At 43.4% G+C, this 22,455-nt stretch overlaps 1 protein-coding gene across 1 annotated transcript in view; it reads right to left on the bottom strand.

The window, feature by feature from the left end:
* Positions 1-3,484: 3,484 nt before the first annotated feature.
* Positions 3,485-22,455, bottom strand: part of LOC109859105 — a gene marked incomplete at its 3' end in the record, with an annotated part of 31,089 nt that continues 12,118 nt past the window's right edge. The window contains exons 2-4 of the mRNA XM_020437017.1: positions 5,086-5,213; positions 4,178-4,351; positions 3,485-3,807 (exon numbers count right to left, since the gene is read on the bottom strand). Of these exons, the coding sequence (XP_020292606.1) occupies positions 3,485-3,807; positions 4,178-4,332 (478 nt within the window). The remainder of the gene's footprint in view (positions 3,808-4,177; positions 4,352-5,085; positions 5,214-22,455) is intronic.

Genomic DNA, 22,455 nt, shown 5'->3' with positions numbered 1-22,455 from the left:
AAAAAAAAAAAAAAAAAGTCGCATTCATTTTCCCGCGGTCTCTTACGACCGCGTCGTAAAGTCGCTGATTTAAAGACGACGCGCGCGAAAAGTAATGCGCTTTAAAGTTTAATCATCGTGGGATGTAACTTTGCGGTAACGACGAGTTCTCTTCGCGCGCACGCACCTGGTTACATTTCCATAAAAAAAATTTAAAAAAAAATAATAAAAAAAAAAAAAATACGCATAGTCGCGCGAATTTCGACGTTACTCCTCGAGGACACAACGAGGACGCGTCGAATCAATTATCGATCTGCTTTCCGTATCGCCGTCGTCGTCTTGAGCTCCGGCGCGATCGATCGATTCGCGAGTTTCCTCGCGGGGAACGGGCAATTTATTATCAAGGGCAACGTACCCTCGCGCCATTTGCAACTCATTTCATCGCCTGCCATCTGCGACGGCCGCTACGAAGACCGTGTAATCGCCCGTTCTCGCACACATCGCCGCGAAAACACACGAGGAATTTATGGAGCCGCTGCTGCGCGTCGTCGTCTTTTGCGCGCGAGACGTGTTGCCCATTCGAGAGGAATTTATATCGCGATTGGCTAAGAAATTCCTTTGAAGGAGAAACACACACCGCGCGCCTTTGTAAGATGTAACTCTCTCTCTCTATCTATCTCTTTCTCGTGTTCTATGTAATTAAGAGAGAGAAAGAGAGAGATAGAGAGATAGAATTTGCCTAATACGTTCTTAAATAATGAAATATCGCGCGCGTCTCTCTCCGCTTGGATGGAGATTACAGCGTTGCGCGGAAGCTGCTGCGCGATTTAATTAAATATTGACTCGTTAAACGCGCGACGACGTGTAAGCGCGCGTGAAAGTGGAGTGCAATTTAATTAATAATAGAGAATCCGTACAAAAATATCCGTGTATTTCCGTTACAAGTATTTGCGTATTTCGTTGCAAAATGGCGTTTTAAACGATTCGTTCTAACGGGCGTTCTGTGTAGCGCGCGCGCGCGCGCGCACGTTCGCGCTCGGAGTGTGTTTTATTTTTATTCGCGCGATATAATATACACGCGCGAAATGTATGATGTAACTGGAAAATTAACGAAGCCTCATCGCGCAACAATCAAGAGCATTGCTGCTGGTTGTTACGATTGTGATTAAAAATCGCGCTTCGTAATAACAATCCTAATATTTGTTCTGTTTGATAAACGGTTTGTAACAATGGCCCGCATTTCAGCACGTATCTACTTACAACAGGTGTTGTATTGTTTTTTAAAATTATTATTATTATTATTATTATTATTAGTATTATTATTATTAGTATTAGTATTAGTATTATTATTATTTCCGCCGCGCGCAATATTTTACGTCAAATAAACCGTCGCATCATATTCGATAACGAGTAACGTCGGAGCAAATATGAAATGGGAATGAAATTTACGACAAACAATAGCGAAATTCGCTGCGATTAATTACACTTTGTTTTTTGTTTCTCTCTCTTTTTTTTTTTTTTTTTTAATCTGCGCGTAGGAAAAACGCGTGTTTCGAATTGCGAGATAATGCGAGTTTTTTCTATTACAGCATGCGTGCGGTTAACGCAGTTAAGCATATATTTTGAACGAGGCTTTTTCCCCTTCCTCCCCCAGAGAGAGGGATAGTCACAGAGTTTTTAATGAAATTGTTCGCGCTGATGAGAGTAACGAGCATCATAAGGACTATCGTACATAACGTGCGTGAAGCGTACGACAAAAAAAAAAAAAAAAAAACAAGCTCCGGAACACGAACGTGTTCCCGCGCTAGTTTTATTTATTTATCCTCTTTTTATATTCTTCGTCAGTAATTTCGTTGCGACGATGTGATTAAGGTTCTCGCATGTGGTTTTCGCAATGTCACTTCAGCCAAAGTAATTGCAGAAACAAAACGCGTGTATATACATACGTACAAAGCGCATGTCTCTTACAATTCTCTAAACCGTACTTCTTTTATTTAAATTAATGATAATTTTTCTGACGGTGTCTTTTTTTTTTTTTTTTTTTTTTACACACAAAAACGATTTGTGTGTAAACAATTTCTCTAAAAATGCAAATCTATTTATAGAATTGAATAGCATCGCGCGTGCGCGCACACACGTTTTGAAATAATTTTACAAACAGATCCAACATTGTGAAAAAAAATAAAATAAAATAAAAACATCATCGTTATAATCCGATGCGGATAACAGAACAGTGAAATTAATATCGCGCACGATTGTGCGTCGCGCGCGCGTTGAACACGACAATGTCTCACATTTGATAGAGAGCTATTTTTCGAATTGTCGAACAGAGCCGAGCTGTCGCATATCAAACCGAATTCAAAGCGCTGATAAAAGGCTCACAGTCTCTTTTCAGGACTTGGCCATTCATGCCGCGCGGAAAATTCTTTCAGATTGAAAACTCGCGAATCGCGCGCGCCCCCAAAGAGAGGAGAGAATATTTGAGATTGCAAGAGTATATGAATGAGGCTCGCACAATCACCCAGGCCAGGTGGTGCGCCTGTCGCCGATAAAAATTGCGACGAATTTGACTCGCGCCGTAATTACATGTTCCGTGCGCGCGATAAAAGTCGCGCGAGGTCGTCAGTGTCGTTGGTGTAATTTGACGCAAAAACATAAAACGCATCGATCTCTTTGCGCGGTTTAATTTTAATTAAAGTAATTTAAGTTTTGTTTAAACTTGTTGCGCAAATCACGTATTTACGATTGCGCGTTTATTCGACAAAGCGGAATTGCATTTCTCAAGATGAGCAAGTGCCCGCAAATCGAGACAGTCTCGCGAAAATCGAACTTGGACGCTCGCTTTGTCTTCCTCGACTTAAGAGTGATCAAGCACTCTCGACATTCTCTACCGTTATCTGATCGCGCGACCCGAAGCTTATTTCGCTTCATTTGTCGATCTCAGTCGATGTTCCATTACACACCGCAAGCGCGCTCTCTATCTCTCTATCTCTCTATCTCGCTCTTTCTCTTTCTCTCTCTCTCTCTCTCTCTATCTATCTATCTCTGCCTACGGCTCGTCGGATTTGAGAAGCAACGACCCGTTTCGTGAGATACGGTGCCACGGCATTAGCGACCACTCGGACGTCCCGCCAACTAGTGAACTCTAATTTGCGGTCCCCACTAATTGAGGAACGATACGCGAGAGCTGACGTGATTGCATCGCCCGACAAATGAAGAGATTCCCAGATGCGACAGGGTCTCGCGCATTAACAGAGAAGATGTAACGCGCTAACGATATTAACAACTGTGTGGAGCAAGTTAAATTCAACGACGGCTGCAATTCGAATTGCAATTATTGCGACGCGCAAGATATTCGCTATTGTATATCTCTCTTGTACATTTCTGATATAAATTCTTTTGACACGTTCGTTATAGTAGTTTCGTTCGGCAAATGTGCGTTACGGACTGTATCGGTTTTTTTATACGTCGTTAAAAAAAAAAAAAAAAAAAACAAAATACTCACCTGGTGTGACGAGGAGCGCGATGCCAAAGAGCAAAGCTCTCGCCGCCATTTCCACGATTCGTCGGAAGTCCCCGCGACACCATCTTAACCGATGCCTCTTCTCTTCATCGTCGTCTTCCGCTTCGTCGTTCTTACTCGCGTTCTTGAACAGGCCCAGACAAAGCCGCAGCTTCCGGTACACCGCGCCGATCCCATCCGATTCGGGCATACGTCGCTTCAGAGTCTCCTTTTTCTCAACCGTTTCGCTCTCCTGACATCTGTAAGGCCGGCAACCTGTGCAGGTGGGCTGACCGGAAGCGAGAACCGCTTCGTGGTCAGTCCTCCTAAACATAAAATGTTTTTTTTTTTTTTTTTTGACTCTTTAATTTGTAATAATTAATAAAACATTTAATATGTAATTGATAAAGCACATTTAATATATATTTCTCTCTGTATCAATGAAAAATATTAAAAATATTATTAATAAAATTTAATATGTAATTTATATATTAATTTCGTCTACTATAGAAACAAAGTAGATAAATTTTTATTCTCCAATACAAGTAGATGAACTGTTTTTATTTTGTTTTGATTTTCACTTTGCGCATTTTTCATTTTGCACCGCGTAAGTAAAAAGTAGAGACACGCACGGCTGACTCGGGCGTCACTTGCGGCAAATGGATTACATTTCCACAGACATCCGTGATCACTTACCTGTCCTCGTGGTCGTCGCAGGCGGCGGTCTCCTCGGTAGCATGATAGCCGTCGTGCCTTAGGGACCGAAAAGCCTGCGAACAAGTTCCGCCAGTGCACTGGAACTCGAGCCTTCGCCGGAGGTCCGTGGCTTGTAGCCCTCCTCCGCCCCCCATACCCCCGCTCCCATAGTACCTGCGGGCATAAGCGGTCGACGCCCGTTATAACTATAGCACACGCAGCCGTAACAATCGCGGCTGGCCGGACTCTGTCTCTCTAATATCCGTAGGAGGCGAGCCACGGCCGGTAAATGACACGTCGCTCAATATGTCGCATAAAGCAGAAGTACCAGCGAGCAAGGAGCCGTGAAGTTATTGTACACGTGCTGCGGATAGAGGCGGGTTCGCGGCGCGAAAACGACGATGAATAACGGTTGAGAATTGTTAACTTCAGATATATCGCGTAATTTAATCAACATTTACAGTGATCGTTTATATACGCACAACTAGCAGATGTGCAAATACAGTTTTGTATACGTAGATTTTTTGTAAATCTTGTAATTTTGTAGATTAATACGCTTGAAAATTCGAATTGAAACTTCAACTCGAAAATTCATCCAAGATGTTTAATTTCTCCTATGTAATAAATTATTCATTTTTAAAGTTCACCGTTGAACGTTTATAAAATTAAGAATTGAGAAAACATTCGCGTTTTACGAACATTTCGATCATTTATTCTTTAATTGTGAAAAAAAAGAAAGAGTCAGCATCTAACTTCCGCGTTTAACATGGAAAAAGTAAAGAACGTGGATTAATTCGGATAGCTTTTACGTAAGTGGGACTGAAATTAGATAACGCTTGGCACGCGCTTTAAAGCAAAAATCCGATTTGTGTGCTTTTGTCTTTGTTGCACGAATGAAATCTGCTTACTCTTGCCGCTCCGCCACCACTACCGCTGCCCGGATCTTGCGCCCCCGGTGCTGATTTTTACGAGCCTCGCCACCTCCTCGCCCTTCTCAACAGCCACTTTAACCCCCGCAACGTGTCGCTCTCATCACCTGAAACATAAAAGAACACATTCATCAGCATCGTCGCTAATTGGGAACTAAAAAGAACGCTTTATCCGAAGCCGCGAAAAGAAAAAAAAAAAAGAAAAAAGAGAACGTGTCGTTACCCGATGATTATTAATGACGATAATCTCGTCGTTCGTCATTAATTATTGCGCACTCGCTGATAAATCATTATTTGATGCATTTGCGCACAACTGTTTAGTATTCCGCGTGAATATAAACTAGATACTCTTCGTACATGTAATAATCATTAGCGTGTACATATATATACATAAATATATATATGTATATGTATATATAAATATATATATATATATATATATATATTTATGTATATATATACACGTCGAGAAGCGTATACACTACGTGTGTGTGCGCGCGCGCGCGTGCAAGACGCGAAATGAATCCTTTAGGCGGATAGTTGAAATTCCATGTAGGCGAAACATGAATCGATTCGATTAAGCAACACACGTGCTCAGATACAAGCTTGATTGATTCAATTTGAGTTCCGGCTTCTGCGAACGGAGCAGAGCTTAGACGAAGCTCCGAAGATGGACTGATAATTGTATCACGTTCCTCGGGCTGTGCCACGTGACCTGGCAGGTGTAAAGATGGATTGGCGCAAAATGCTCTTTCTCTTCTTCTGTAGATCTGAGAGAGAGAAAGAGAGAGAGAGAGAGAGAGAGAGAGAGAAATTAAATATTTCCAAACTTCAAAGAATGCGGAACGTGGAATTCTATTAGTCGCTCAAGACTCAATTTGAAGTCTTTGTGATGCTTCAGTTCTATTTTAAGCAAAAAGAAATGCCCGCATCTGCGTACCGCGTGTACCGCGTTTATTTCCAGGTCGGATATAAATTGCCTGCACATATGTGAATTCGATTTTATCTCAAATGAAGCGAGAGAGTATCTGCGCACGCAAGTATTTTTAACGCTGTTTTAACATATGAAAAATGTTTCAATAATTTGACGTAAGTGCATTCAATAACGCGTGATTATGAAAGTAACGCGTATTGGAATTGTAAATTAGCGGCGATTGCATTTGACGCTGCAGTGCTTAACTTCCACATGGGAAACGGTCGCGATTTAATGCAAATTATATTACGATATATATATACACATACATATACGATATATTACGGTCACGAAATATATAATGGCGCGCGCGCGGGTTCACGAACCTCCCCCGCCCTCCCTGTGCGAGTTATTTATCGTGCGTCAATACGCGAAGATTTTGCCTCATTCAAGGCACGTTCGTGTAATACTAACTCTGACGGGAATTACGACCATTCTGCCCGATAAAACGATCGCTCTCTCTCTCTCTCTCTCTCTTTCTCTCTTTCTCCGCTCCCACCGATGTGAGAGACCAGGTGCGTATTAGATAGAAGTACTTCCCTCTCGGTGATTGCACCGCCGTGCCTATGCGGAATGAATGATGCGCGCGATGAAACGCGTTATTCGAAGTTATTAATGGAATGTGTGTGTGTGTGTGTGTGTGTGTGTGTGTGTGTGTGTGTGTGCGTGCGTGCGTGCGCGCGCGCGCGTGCCATTATATATTTCAGTAATAATATGTTAAATTTTTAAATGAGCAGAACAGAATTATTGTAAATTATTTAGCGGCAAATGCATAATAAAGTGCTTAAATAATTACAAGTTGTGGAATTGAAATAACAAGCACATTGAAATTGTTTAATTGAGAAATAAAGAGCAAAAAATTTCTGTTAATTATGTTTTATTACGGTTTATTGTTTAGTACTCGCGCGCGACTTCAACAAGAAAGAGAGAGAGAGAGAGAGAAAGAACTAAGATTTAATTTTTGCATTGTACACGAGCAAGTAATATGGTAAAAACATTCTGCGCAGAGTAATTTGCGAGCGAAAATATCGCGGTAAGGTATTACGCGATACCGTAAGCTCAGAGCGGCTTTTATTTACGATCAGCGTCGACTAGTAATGACGCAACATCAATCAGGTGCTGTTGCTCACTCGGAGGCTGAGCCAGATGTAAGATTAGACGTTTCCTTCATCCAGAAGAGCAAGAGACGAAGTTAAAATTTTCCGCGCGTGTCAACAGATAACAACGTTCTCTTTGTATTGTTTATCGTTTATGTCTCTCTCTGTATTGTTTGTCGTTATTTATACACAGTAAATTTTATATTAAAATTTACCGCACAAGTTGCACTTATTGTTTTAGTCGCAATATAATTTATAATTTTTTGATAAGAGAAAGAATATTTGTTGTGCGTTACATCATAAAGTTACTGAGTTAACAAAAATGTAAAATTTATTTATATCCATTATATCATCTTTGTTTGTTAATATAGTTTGAACAAAATAACGTCTGATTGTAATGTTATATTAATATTCGGGCAAGTTTGAAAATAAGTTACGAAGTAATTTTTTTCTAAACAGCAAGAGTGATTTAATATCTTGTATAGAATATACCTTTTGACATTGAGAAATGTTGCAAATAAGTTTTTAAATATTTTTAACTATGTTTTAAATAGTTTAAAAGTTTTTTAAAAATATTTAGCTTATCGATATTTTTCCCCATTCCCATTGCGGTCGTTGTTTTGATATTTTTTTTTTTTTTTAAAGTTATTGGTGTTTATCTAATCCATCGATCTAACTCGTTTCGAATAAATGTTCAATGGGATTTATATCCGGAGATTGAAATGGAAGCTGCAGTAATTTTGAACAATTGTACATATTTCGAATTATACTTTTTCTTTTTTTTATGTTTTTTGTGTGTTGATCAATCTTCACAATTTCATCATTTAAATGATCAATATTGTTTCACAATAAGATTTGGATCTCAATATTGTTTCAAATAAGTTAAATTGTGATCTTTTTTTGTTTTTTTTTTATTTTTTATTTCATACAAGTGCGCAGTGATAGTGTAATATTGTATCATTTCGGTATCGCGAAAGCCGTATAACGGGGTTTATGAGATCGTACAAGTGCCGCAAGTATTTTCTGCCAGATTCAGGCACGGCTAAAATTGACTTTTCGAACAGACATTGGTTACCTTACTATCCACGACTTTATAGCCGATATTATTTCCGGAGTAAAGTCACGTTTTACTGCCCCGCGTCAAACTACCCTAACTCAGATAGCGGTGGGTTTAAGCGTTTCTTACTTCATGACCGCGAGGTTGGGAGCAGTCGGGGAGGGCTGCGATTCCCTTCCCTTCGGGAGTCAGTTTGCAGATGTGATCTCCGGCAATCTCGATGGCAGAATATCGTACAATCGCAAACATAAGAAAATTTTTTTTTTACTTACGTCGTATCGAAACCCAAATTGTCCATAAATTGCGCGTCAAATAATTCGTCCCATTTGAGATTCTTCGAGAGAAAGACCGTTTCAAAAAAAAAAAACGCTTCCGCGATTAATACAGAGAGATAACAAAATTCACTTCACGGGGAACAACTGCAATCAAAGTTCGCAATGTGGAGCAACGAAGTGAGTCTTTCGGCCAGATTCCGCGTTTCTAGCAGTGCGCAATGCTCGCGTAGACTGAAGTTATTTCGCAGTTAGAACTATTTCCAAGGCCGGGGAATATTTGGAACGGCGCATAAACGAGGAGCGTATATAACCTAGTCTAGCTTGCGCGCACACACACGCGGTCGTCGTCACCTTGGCCGAAGAGAGGAATGCATGGCTACGACCAATGCTAATAGAAGGTTGCGAGAGCTGTAGTCTGTGTTCGAACAATGGCACATGTCGCCCACGCAATTGCAGCCCACTAAAGGGCTACATCGAGCTGTCATAACTCGTCTTCGTGTTCCTCGCTTATTAGCACCGAGCCGGTGGGACTGGCCAATTCCTCTCTCTCTCTCTCTCTCTCTCTCTGCAGTTTACTATCCATTCCTCTCTATGTAACATACACCACGCTGGCTTTAACGATAAATCGAAGTGTGACGACGAGTATATATGCCGAAACGTGTCGACGCGTGAAATTTCAGCATCGACTCGATAAAATCACTTTTATTTCATTTTCAAAAGCGAAAGTAGATTTTTAATAAATTTTTTTACGTCAAAAAAGTCTTGTGCTAAAATCAGAAGGACTCCACAGCCTCTACGCTGAATGCGAAATATACATATATTTTTCAACGTGTAAATAAATATAGAGATTCGAATTGAATAACAATTTAATATAAGATGCTATTTTGCATTACATATAAATAGATTTCTTGATGGCCGAATTGAGAAGAATGCGACCGCACGGAATGCGAGTTCGGCTCCAAAGTGTTTTTTTTTCTTTTTTACATCGAGATTTTTAATTAAATTTTATTGGCGGGTTAAATGATTAATTAATTTACACGTGTATATTAATTTACATATTAAAAAAAATGTATATTATATTTTGCATGTACATCCAGCGTATAAAAGTCTCTTTTATTTCTCCATTTAAATTTGTACTAATTGAAGCCGTGTTATAATTATTGATGTTTTGCGCTAGTTTTGCAATATTTGTAAAAATTACATATTCTCCTGTACAATAGTGTTAAAAATTATACATATAAAAGCGCCAAACATAAAAACTATTCATCTTCATTAGCGAATTATAAATGTCTCTGCGCTTAAATACCGGCCGCCAAGCGCAATAAATGTAAATGGTCAACTCAAACCGGTATCGATAGATCATTCTCGATGAATACGCGATTTTCTGCCTCCGACACCGCCGCGCGCGTCTGCTTTTGTATAATGCAATTTGCATCGCCTACTGCATCCGGCACGCTGTGTCATTTCGGAAACAGAACGAGAAACGGTCCCTGCTAATTGGTCCCTGCGTCACATGTCCCGTGTGACTTCATTCATTATCGGTGCCGGTTTGACGTAACCAGAAGCGAGGAAAGTATTGGCGCGGCATCGCGCGCGCGCACCGATACTGTATCGCGCGAGTACACGATTTTTTGACCTCGTTTTCCACACGTCCGCGGGCGACGCGTTTCAACCGCGTCGAGAGATCGTTATGTATCGCGTACTGGCGATATGTTTTCCCGTAGCTGATAGCTCGGGACGCCGGAGTGAATTGCCCGCGCGGGCTAAATTGCCGAAAGTTTTCGGCCAATTTCACTTTGACGACGCGACAACTTCTCCGCACGACCGAAACAAACTATGCCGTGTGCGCTATAGATCTTTAGTGTTTGCCACGTGTGCATGTATACGTTCCGACCTACATTTAACGCGCACATACAATATCACGAGCATCCATTTGATAATTCGCAGGTGCGCGATGGATTTTTTTTTTGGGTGGGGAAGAGATTACAGACGTCACACGGAATTCACGCGGAAAGGATGCAGCGAAGAAATGCAAAAAAAATTTGAATGAATTTAGCGGCGCATAAAACGCTTCCCTCGCTTTTTCGCGCGTTCCGCACCGACGCCAATATATTTTCAAGCGTGTAAATCGTGTTTGAAAAATTGTTACGCCGAATGTTCACGGCCAATTTCGCCCCGCTGTTGAACTGAACAATTCTATTTTAAACGGACTTGCCCCGTGAAAATGCAGTCCCGATCGATCGCGGAATTTCTGTAACTAATGCTTTTAATTTCAAAATAAGCGTCGAAATTAAAATGGAATTCGACGTAAAAAAAACAAGCGAAACTCTATATATCTCATATATTTCGCTCACAGATATCTCCGGCCCGTATGACAATTAAGTTAATTATCGCTCACGTTGACTTTTGTCAGAGAGAGAGAGAGAGAGAGGGAGAGAGGGAGAGAGTTTGTCGTGTGCCGTGACAAACGACCGAAACTCTTTAAAAAGTTCCTTTACACGGTTGTCCGACTTCCGCGGATTGTCGTCTTTTGACGGGGGAAAACGTAACTTCCCAAATTGGCTTGGACCAACTTCGTCATTAACTATTTCCGCGACTTTCTCTCGCCATCGGCCGTCGTCCCGTTACTTTTGACTTAGCGTTGTTACGAAATCGCGAGTCGTCCCGTGTTCCCCTTCCCCGACCTTATTAACTCGCGCAACTTTAATGATCACGTCACGGACGTAATTCTCCACGACAATCAGTCTGATTAACGACGAGAATTGGTTTCGCGCGAGAGCGCGCGATTACCGAATGCATAGAGCAATTAGCGATGGGGAAGGTACACGTTCTGACACAGCTAATTTCGCAAATGCTCGATGAATCTATATCGCTTGTATAATCACGGCAACGGCATGTTCCGCAAACTACTCCGAGGGAGAGATTCTCTCTCTCTCTCTCTCTCTCTCTCTCTCTTCCTCTCGGCTTAGAACATCCGCTGCAGGACATCTACGAGTGATCTTGTATACGCGCTAGCTTATATATATTTGGCACGAGGCCTCGAGGCCTTTTCAGATGCCTGTATCTCGTGTCACGGGCGCGTCTCTATCTTCGTCACAGAATCTATTTGAACGTTCTCCCGCGCCGATGATGAGGATGTTAATTATTACCGCCAAGATTTCGCCTCCGAGTAAGAAGAGGGAGGATACCCGTCGGGGATCTTCGAATGAAAGCGAGGAAGTCAGGGTCGTTCAAGTGAAATCGCGCGCGCACGTTTCTGCCGATCGAGTGACGTAATTTGTCGATTACAAAAGGCCAAAGGTTTGCGAATAAAACCGAGATTGACTTTTGTGTGGAAATACTTCGCTTCGCGAGTTTAATTGCAACGTGAGCGGATTTAATTAAGATTGACTTAATATCGGAGACGTGTATTGATAAGCGGGGAACTGCAATTGGCAGAGAAGAGACGCACTTTTGCGTCTGCTAGCTCTCTCTTTTTCTCTCTCTCAAAAGAGATCCTCGATGGAAAAGTAAATCGATCCCCGAGAGAAGTCTCTTTTAGAAAAGGACCGTAATCGAGGCGTGCGCGCAACGCGGCACGTAAATCGTTCATCTCGATCGGAAATCGATGCGGCGCGGTTGCGGAAATTCCGTTACAAGAGTTCGCGGCTTCAAGTAGTCCAAGGTTAAACAATGGGAACTGACGCAATTGCCAGAAATAGACGCGCGTGCGTTGCGCGCGCGCGCGCACACACATACACGTGTATCACTTTTCGAGATTCGCCGGGGTTCTGATTTATTTTCGGTGCCTTCCGAAATGAACGGGATTATATACGATCATTGTTTTTGTCTCTCTCTCTCTCTCTCTCTCTCTCTCTCTCTCTTTCTCCCCTTCTCCCTCCTTTGATATTTGTTGGAGCGTTATTTCATCTCGTCTCTCCTATTTATCGTCCATCGACCTGCCAGGAGAGAGAAATTTACTCAAACCCGCACACTCAAACGGCAATGAAATATATCCGTTATTTCCGCCACGCTTTTCGGGAACTGGGCCTCTTTCCTATCATCTTTTGGGAGAACCCTCGGGGAATTATCGGTCGTGCCGTCCGCACGAAGGTTAAGAATTGCCGAAATTCTCGGGCACGTAAACTCCGAGGGATAACTCCCTCAGGCGATGCGAAATATGTAATAAGGATTTTTGGGTGGCCAGAGCCGTGAGGGGAATAAGGGCCGGTTAGCACCGTGCGGCGTTTGAAAATAGAGGAATAGCAGCCGATGATGTCAAAAATAAAAAAGAAAGGTATATATATATATATATGACGTTCGGAAGGAGACAACGCGACGAGGGAGCCAGTTAAATAAAAGCGAACACACTCGAAGGAAATAAAAATATATAAAACGGGTAATAAAAAACGGGACCGTATATGAAAGCGGATATATAAGAAAGAAGATAAAGAAGTGAAAGAGAGAGAAGATGAAGAGAAACAAAACCAAACGGAAGAACCGACGTATGCAAGAAAAAAAAAGACGAGGATGTCGATAACGGAACACACAAAGGCGTTAACGACGAGAAACAATAAAGGTGTTGAATAACGCGAAAGAGAAAGAGAGAGAGAAAGAGAGAGAGAGAGAAGAAGAAGAAAAGACCCGTATATAGCAGAGAAAACGGCGGAGGTAGTAAAATAGTAACTTCAAGAGAAGCAAGTTAAGAGTGTGGACGAAAGATATTCTTGAGGGTATAGAAGAGGTGTTCGAGTTTTCCTCGGAGCGCGCGCGCCGCAACACAAAGGGGTAGCAAGATAAGCAGGAGCGTGTGGCGAGGGACGCGGAATAAGGTTGAAAGGTGTGCAATGAAGAGGGACAGAAGAACGCGTAAAAGCGAAACAACGCGAGGAGTACGCGCGGCTGAGCCGAGGGCGCAAAGAAAGTGGAAGTGCTTTCAGGTACCCCCGAATGGAAAAGCGGCGTAGAGCAGTCAGAGAGCAGTTCCGGGATAGACAGAAGTGGCAATAGAAAGAAAAGTGAAGAAGAGAGGGGAAGAATCCGTCTTATGCAAATGAATGTTCGAAATACCCTTCAATGAAGCTTCCTGTATCGGTATTAAAGACCGTCTCGGGGGGGAAGTCCTGTAGCTTTGCGGCGCTGATGCCGTCTACCTTTTTTTTTTCTTTCTTGTTTTTTTTTTTTTTTTTTTTTTTTTTTTTTTTTTTTTTTTTTTGTCCTCTTTCAATTGTGCCTTCGCCAAAAGAGAGAGCGACGCTCTCTTTCTTCGTTTTCACATCTGTCTGTCTCGTCGCGACGTTTAAAGACATTCGCGATGAAAGAAACAACTGTCTTTTATATTGTTATTTATTTACTTATTTTGTGATATTATTTATATTTTTGTATAATATTATTTCTTGTTTATATATTGCGAATCCTTTAGTTCTTATTGTCGCCGATAATTTTTCTGGCGCGTTATTATTTTGCAAAACACGTATAGAACGCTCTGCGGTGTGCAACGAATATACACAATACGGTAATCCTCCGTTATTAAATCCTACATATATTGCGAGGTGATCCAACTATATATGTATGTAATCCCAATAAAGATAAGACAAATAAAACGAAAAATGCGTGCGGACGTGTAAAACAACAGACGAGTAACAACCCGCCCCGTTGATCAAGAAACAATACGCGGGGCTGTCGACCGCGAGCAAACAAGGCGCGACATGTTCTATGCAAATCCCGGGGCTCGTTGACTGGAATTGACGTAGGAAGACGTCGATAACTCTCGGCAAGTCAAATCGACGTGCCTTAGTGCTGCGTCGAAGCGCTTAACTCGATTGTAGTTAACGGGCAAGTTTATCCAGACAGCGTCACACGGCACTCGCGTGTTGGAGAAACTAACACGAGTTCGTTGTGCGCGCGCCTGTACAGCCAGCGCGCGAGATTGAGAAACGTGAAAACTGCGAGTAAGCGCAGTTTTTTTTTCCTTTTTTTTTTTTTTGTTTTTTTTTCTATAAAGGCGATACAAAGGGAATATACAATAAAAATATTCGATATGCGCGCGCGCGCGCGCGATATCAGAATTCACAAAATTCGCTTCACTCGATAGCACAATACGAGGTACTTAAACACACGATACAGATAAATCGCATCATATTTCGCGCGCAGTGCCAGAATTTTTATTTATTTTTTTTTTTTCTCGTTAAAACGGTTTTCTATATTTTATCAAACGCGCCGACGGTAATGTTACAAAGAGAACTTTTCATTTTTTTTTCTTTTTTTTTGTTTTTATCATAACGTATTGCGTGTTTGTTTTTTTGTTACATCATGCTATATATCGGCGTGATGCGCGCGTACGTAGAGTGTGTTTGATTAAACACACAACCACTCGTATTTTCTGTCGCGCGTCAAAGGGGCTCGTGCTGCTTTCGGGTTTTCGCCGAGTGTTCATTTTAATGCACTTAAAAAACATTTCACGACCGATCAATGCGCGCGTCAATTCTATTCAAAAAAATTCATCGCCGAGAGCGGAATTGCGTGCGGAACGGCAATAAATACGCGAGCCGCTTTTATGTTTATAAATAATTGCGTTTCTTCGTCTCGCGTCCCTTCTTCTCCCCCTCCCGATAACGAGAGCAATTGTTTCGTGATCTCAGATTGCCCCCCTCCCCCCCTCACCCCTTGTCTTTCCGCGACGGGGTGAATAATTCCGACACGTGCGTGCGAGCGAGAGAAATAACGTGCGTGGAGACCGTCTTTCTTGTGCGCGATAAAAGAGCGATTTTCTCGGGAGCCCATATCGAACGATACGAAACGAGAAAAGTGCCCCGCCTATCCACCCTTTTCGCAAACCTTAAGAAAATTACGTACGAGATTGGAGAGAGAGAGAGAGAGAGAGAGAGAGAGAGAGAGAGAGAGAGAGAGAGGAAGGGGGAACCTCCCGGTGGGTAAAAGCACCGCGTTACACGCGACGACCGTCATTTTTCGGTCGTGGAACGCGCAACGTATCGCGAAAAGAGTCCTCGAGTCTTTAGTCGCACGATAGTGCGCGATTCCACACGTGAGCGAGGGCGCGAGCGACGGGGCAAAGAAGGAGAGACCCCGAAAGAGCTTTCGACGAGGTTCGCGCGCGATTTTCGCTCCGGGTTGTTGGCGGGCGGAGTTGGCGGCGAAGAGGCTGAGGGGAAGGGAGGCGGGTGCGAGAGTAAGGAAATATAAAAGTGTGCTGCACCCCGCACACTTGCCACACACGTACATCCGTCGCGTGATGCGAGCGTCTCGCATGCGAGCGCCGCACATTGCAACGCGGAATTTCATATCGCTCCGGCACAAAAATACGTTCCGCCGCCTTTACTATCGCGCGGAATGGTCTTAACCTTTCGCCGCGCGCGCGATGGCCGGACCTATTTCTGTAATATCTTCCGTGAGAGAGGAAAGAAAAGACGGCGGCAAAGCCGTAATATTTGAGTATTCGAACGAGAAATTTTCGCTTTGATGTGTTTCTGAATGCATCTCCCCGCGGAAGGAGGGAGAGAGAACGAGAGAGAGAGAGAGAGAGAGATTTAATGCGCATTATTTTGCGTTTTATTGTTGAAATAATTCTCGCTTTTCTGTCAATACACGGGAGAGATTTTCGTGACGATGAGTTTTTTTTTTTTTTTTTATTCGAATTTACAATTTCGCACATGGGTTTCGATAAAACATCGTCAACGCGCGCAAAATACGTGTCCTTAATCACTGCGCGTTGTAAATTTTCAGCAAGGATAATATTCCCCCCCCAAATTTATTCGTTCGTTATCGGAAACGTGTTAATCGATGACATTTTATTGCGCAACGAATCGGTGTCGTGTCTTCGCGCTGCCGAATCGAAAAATCCATATAAATAAAAGATAATAATTAAGTAAATACAAATATGTTTAATCTTCAAACATTTAGTTGGCAAATGTATTTATCGCGTTATCAGTTCGCAGACTGATGAACCGAATCGCATTATTTATGTATTACTCGATAATGATTTTAAATTAACGCGCGATATGAATTTCGCGCGGTCGCAAATTTTTGGAAAAGAAAAACGATTAATGAATTCGCGCGCGCGTACGTGTGTTTTTTTCTTTTTGTTTGCGAGAGAGTGAAAAGAACGGGAAAAAAACCACACACGACAAACAGTTGCGAGAAAACCGTTTTAGGTATGCATGCGGGCAATAATTATGCATTCACGAAGAGCTGTCGCGAATATTTGCGGGTGTCCGTGTACTATAAACATCCAAGTATTTGTCTGAGCAACATCGATTTGTACTACTGCGTCCGGCCGCAAAACTCGTCGGACGCCTTGCTGGCCGCTGTTGCAACGCAAACAAGTTGCTTTTTTGCTCGATTATCGATCGTATGTCTAACACACAGAGAGCTAAACGCAACGCTCTGCATTTTACAACAAATTTGCTTTACGCGCACTTCCGTTACACCGATCTCTCCGAGTGGGTTTTCCGAACACACACACACACACACACAGACAGAAAAAAAATGAAAAAATGTTATTCCGGAAATGTACCGGAACTACCTCGAAGATAAATATCGATGACAATCAGATACAGTAATCCTTACAAAACAGAAGAAAAGTAAACATTGTTAATTACGTAAATAATATAACAATAAAATAAATAATGTAATGTAATTTTTAAAAAATATTTTATTAGTATATCTTTTCTCTCCAGTTATTTTGCCTAAATTATTTAATAACTCGTATAGTTGTAAGTTGTACGATCAGCGCAAAGATATTTTTATTGAATCCCAATGCGTCGGAAATAAACGTCAAACTATTTATAAAAGGAATATTCAGCACACATGCGCGCGTGTGTGTGTGTGTGGCAGACTGAATATATTGCGCGGTATACTTTCATTCCCGCGATGGATCCCATTTGCTTTCAAGCTCGGTTATCACACTGATCATTTTATGGTACGCCATTGCACCGTAAACTCAAAGCACTTACTAGGCCGATTTGCGCTGTGGCATAACTGCCGCAAAACGCGTGGTTTACCCGCGCGGCACTACAGCTTCCATCCCCGGAGCTGTGCAGCTGCACTTCCGCCCTGCTTACCGCACGGGCAAATGAGGAGAATATTTTGTTTAGTTTTTTTTCTTTTCTTTTTCCTTATTTTTTTTTTATTATCGACTTCACTTCTGTTCGAGGAAAAATCGCGCGTCGAAGTCAGCAATTTCACGACAATCGCGCGGGTTATTCGCGCGAAAAAACTTACTTCGCATTTATATCGCGATGTGTATTAACATTTTCGTTGTTTGAATTTTTTCCGCGAAGCGCATTTACGTATTCGCGCGTTGTCGTCGCGGATGGATTTTATGAAAAGGTAGTGGCGCGGCAATATTTGCGGTATGTGCGCGCGCGCGCGGTATATCGTAAACCCCCGAGGTATTTGTCGAGGGGAGAGGGAATTCGGCGACGCGATTCGCATTATGGCATAACGACCGCCACTGCCGCAAAACGCGTCGCCGACCGACGAGCCGCACGACCGGCCGCAGCCTGCAACTGCGCCGCCACCTCGCCGACCGCAAAACTGCAGGTGGAAACGCAGCATACCGATTCGCGCCTCCTCCGGGGGCGACGCGAAGCGTTGCTGCGCCCTTTGACTCGTGAGCCCTCGTGGGTTAAACACATTGTGCGCAACAGAAGGGAAACGAGAAGGAACGCGCGCAACTATGTCGGGGAAACAACAGCAACGAGGAAGGCCAAGGATCCGGAAACGATTGAAATTTCCGCGGTTTTCCGGAAACCTGGGAGAGACTTGCTCGGGGAGGAGAGCGGGGGTCGCCGCATTCCAAAGATTCCCGATAAAGCGAACGGTCGTTGTCTGCGATCGGCGATTTCGCGGCGATCCTTTGACGCGAGAGATGCTCGAAAGTACTCTCGGGACTGTTGAAGGAAATGCCGGCACTTGAAGAGGCCGGAGCGGGCTATTGATTGAAACTTTAGAGAATGAGAATGGGTCGGAGTTTCGTGTTTCTTTGACAATGCAATGTTCTTTGAACATTGTTTCGTGTTTTGTCAGACGGAGAATATAATTACTTTCATTTTCTCCCTCTTTCTATTTCTCATTGTATTTTTTTTTTTTTTTTTTTTTTTTTATATTTTTTTTTTTTTTTTTTTTTTTTTTTTTTTTTTTTTTTTTTTTTTAATATTTCTTTCTTGTTCTTAATTTTTATTTTACTTCATTTTTTTATAATGTTTTTATTTTGTTTTCTTTTTTTCGTAATTAATTCTTTTGCAATTAGTTATTGATGTAACGTGTGTAATGTGCTCTGCGTTTGTTGTAAGATTTTATTTCTGAGCGCGCACAACAAATGACTTTTTCTCGCGTGCACGCGAGCGTTTTAAAATTCTTTCACTTTTAGTAGTTATATTTTACATAATTTTTAAAAGAAAAAAAGATGATAAGATATATATTCAAGACTTGAAAATGTCCAACGCTTTTTTTTTTTTTTTGTTATTTTAAATATCAAACACGTCGGAATGTTAAGTAAGAATACAATCTTGAAGTTTGCGTATGCATTATTCCCGCATAAACTCGCCGCGATTAGAACTTCGTAATATAGGGAAGAGTACTTTAGGACGTTTTGTAAGCCCGGCTCGGGCAAGAGACGAGAATATTCCGAGAGAGAAGTAACGGCGCCACGGGCGCATTAAAGCCGCGATTTACGCGAACGGGGCGAGAAGTTGGGAAAGCCGAGAAGCCGGGGCGGTTGTACGCGCTGTATTTTCGCCCGGCGATCGCTTTTCTTTTCGGTACAAGGGACTAACGTGGGAACCGAGGCGGAAAGGTGAGTGAGCGAGCGAGCGGAGGAAAAGAACCGACGGGATCTCAAGACCCCGGGAGAGAAACCCCGACGAGAGAAACGGGGAGGAAAGTCTCTCTATTGAGTCGGTCAGCAACCCGAAGATGCAATTGAATCGAACGTGCCGGAGAGAAGTGCACTTAGTCGTTTTGCTTGTCTCGTCTCGCCTCCGCTTACTCGCTCGGGGAGAGAGAGAGAGAAAATGTCGAGCACAGTAACCGCGCGGTGCGGGGCTCCAGCGACTTCGCGAGAAAGAAGGATTTAGGGTGAGGAAAAGAGGACGGGGGTGGGAATTTACTTTCTTTCGCGCCGTGAAAACCAATATAACGGGGCTTGGGGTGGGGTAGGTCAGCGGATCAGCTCGCGGTTCGCTGACTATAAGCGAGATCAAGTTCCCGTAGCCATTCACGAAAGCCGTGAATACAATTTGAAGGATTCTCGATCTGCTCGCGCCATTTTCCCTTTCCTTCTTCTTCTTCTTCTTCTTCTTCTTCTTCTTTTCGAAGAAGAAGAAGAGTCTCTCCGGAGAGCGGTCGTTATTGCCATTCATGACTCGCCCGTATTTATAATGTCTCAGATCGATGCCAGTTTTGCAGCGATTTTTTTGTTTATTTTATTTTATTTTATTTTTTTCAAAAGCGCCGCGCACTTTTCACCTTTTTCACGTAACTCGCGACGTCACTATCGATCACCGTCATTTAAAACATCGCTCGCTTTCTCCACGCGCGCCGCATGACTGGTAATTTCATTTGGCTGCAATCTGCATAATAAAGGCCGACGTTTTAGCTTCAGATTTCGGACGTTGAATTACACTCGTTGCGTGCCGGGCAAAAATCGTTAGATTGTCTCGCCCGAGTCCTCCGTTAAACACCGCGACGCGGAAGAAGACGCGACGGAATATACTCCGGTATTTCGTTGATTGTGTTGAATTTATTATCGTGCCGCATCGCGTCCCGCGTCGTGTTCCGGGCAAAAGAAAGACAAACGTGAAGTGGAATGTACAGGCAAAACGAGGAGGTAGAAAGGGGAAAGGGTATTGTCTGCAAGAAAAACTCTTAACGAGAATGCCGCACCGGACACGCGACAGTCGTCCGACCGCGTTAAGAAAAGAAATTTTGTTGTCGGGAGCGCGAAACGAGTTTCCAATCTTTGCGTCGCGGCGCGACTTAACGACGCGAAATTGCGACTTGCAGGGAAACGCGCGCGCGAGAGGAGATTTCCTCCTCGTAAATAACTTACTCGCTTGGGTCCGACGCGCGACGATTTTAATGGGATTTAAATACTCCGAGACCGGCCCCGGGAATAGCCGAATAGCCCCGGTTCTGTTTTTGTCGCCGAATGAATATTCATCGCTCAGCGGCGACGCTAAATAGCACCGTGGGATGCTAATTAATCGCGAGTTGATTCGGCGAATTACTTTCCTTGCTTACGTATCTCTGAATAATTTATGGCGGTCCTCCGCCGGAAGAGCGGCGAGAACGCGAGGCGCCGCCGTTGCTCGGTATCGCCGGGAAAGAAAAAAAAAAAAAACTCTCTGCTCGAACGCGATCGAACGTTCTACCGACTTTGATTCTCACACACGACGTGTATATATACACGCGCGTTAATATAAGTTTAGATATTTCATATACGCGCGGTGTGCAAAAGCACATCTCGCATTGTTCGATCGAAAGTTCAAGTTTCAAGTTGTATATCACCTCGCGGAGTTCGCGGAGAAAATTTATTCCCGGATGTCTGATCAGTCGCGGACTATAACTACTCGCGGTAGGGTAGGTGACGCGTATCGTCGCGCGAACTATGAGAAACACGGGGGGGTTAGTCGTGTTTAAGCGGTGAGCTGCCTAAAGCAGGCGACTCGCAAACTTACTTAACCGTGTACTGTCTCGAACGACCTAGCTTGCATAATACCGGGATAAGTAGGCCAATGTGAGTGCGGCGGCAACGAGCGTTGACGGCGGCGGTGTAACAGAAAGCAGAAAAGAGGGTGTGCGTGCGTGCGTACGTGCGGGAAGCGTTCTCTTCTCTGATAATCCTCGAGGCAACGTCGTCGTCGTTGCTTTAATGAGAACGCCTCGTCACCTATAGTTTTCTAAATCGCACAGGTGACGCGCGGCAAGCGAACGAGTCAGCTGTGGAGGCAATACATTGAGGAGGAGGTTACGGAAGAGTTTAATATATATTTTTCAAAAGATTTGCGCGCGATTGTTGCAAAATGCGTTTTTCGTCGACGCCCAGAAAGAGAAATGACAGATTCGATCGATGAACGGGAAGTCGTCAACTCCCTTCGCGATAGAAGAGCGGGCGCGTTGTCGATGCCGCAGATTCAAACAGAAATCAGAGCTGTTCGCGCGGGAAGAAGCTCTGATTTGTTTGAACATTCGAGTCTTAATTACATTGATCAAAAGTCCAAGTGTAACAATATGTACATTGCGCGTGTGTTTTAAATTCAAGTCGCACCTGTGTAAGTCGCCAAACTGAGTTAGGCGACTCCGAGAATCAGGAGGAATAAAAATGAAACGTTATATGTATATATTAACTATATCTCGTTCTCTCTCCCACACGCGCGGGAAAGAAAACACTTTTGAAACATATTTGACGTACTTGGGAGGGTGCTTCAGGTTTTAAGGGATGATTGTCGTAGCGGGGAACGATATGAGTCGACGATGGGGGTTGCCTGAGTTACGTCGGCTACGCGGACGCGTTTAAATTCCGCTTAAAGGGTCATTAAGACCGAATTAGAGCGATGCCGTCCCGGGGATCACCCGGGCAATCCCGGACGACGTGAAGTGTAAGAACCGCCTCGTAACTTTCGAAATAATACGGCCATCGTGGGAGGGATTTCTCTCTCTCTTTCTCTTTCTCTCTCTCTCTCTCTCTCTCTCTCTCTCTCTCTTCCCTTGCGAGATGAGAGAAAGGACGCGAGAGTCACCTCGGATGCGCCGAGTGGCGCGCGCGAGTTGAAATATTATATTCGAGTCGCGTCTGGTTTTCCCGACGCGACTCTTCCTCGCCCGAGTTTCCCGAGTGCACTCCACAACTCTTCGGTTCGGCACTCCGCGTGTGTAGGCGGAGAGAATTCGGCGGGATTGATATCGCACTCGAAAGATGAGCGAGACGCAATTTTAGCTCGTCGTCGC

The sequence above is a fragment of the Pseudomyrmex gracilis genome, unplaced genomic scaffold (genome assembly GCF_002006095.1).
Source record: "Pseudomyrmex gracilis isolate BER0280 unplaced genomic scaffold, ASM200609v1 scaffold_238, whole genome shotgun sequence".
NCBI lineage: Eukaryota > Metazoa > Arthropoda > Insecta > Hymenoptera > Formicidae > Pseudomyrmex > Pseudomyrmex gracilis.
The sequence above is the reverse complement of the archived record's forward strand: the minus strand, read 5'-3'. Positions and strand labels throughout refer to the sequence as shown.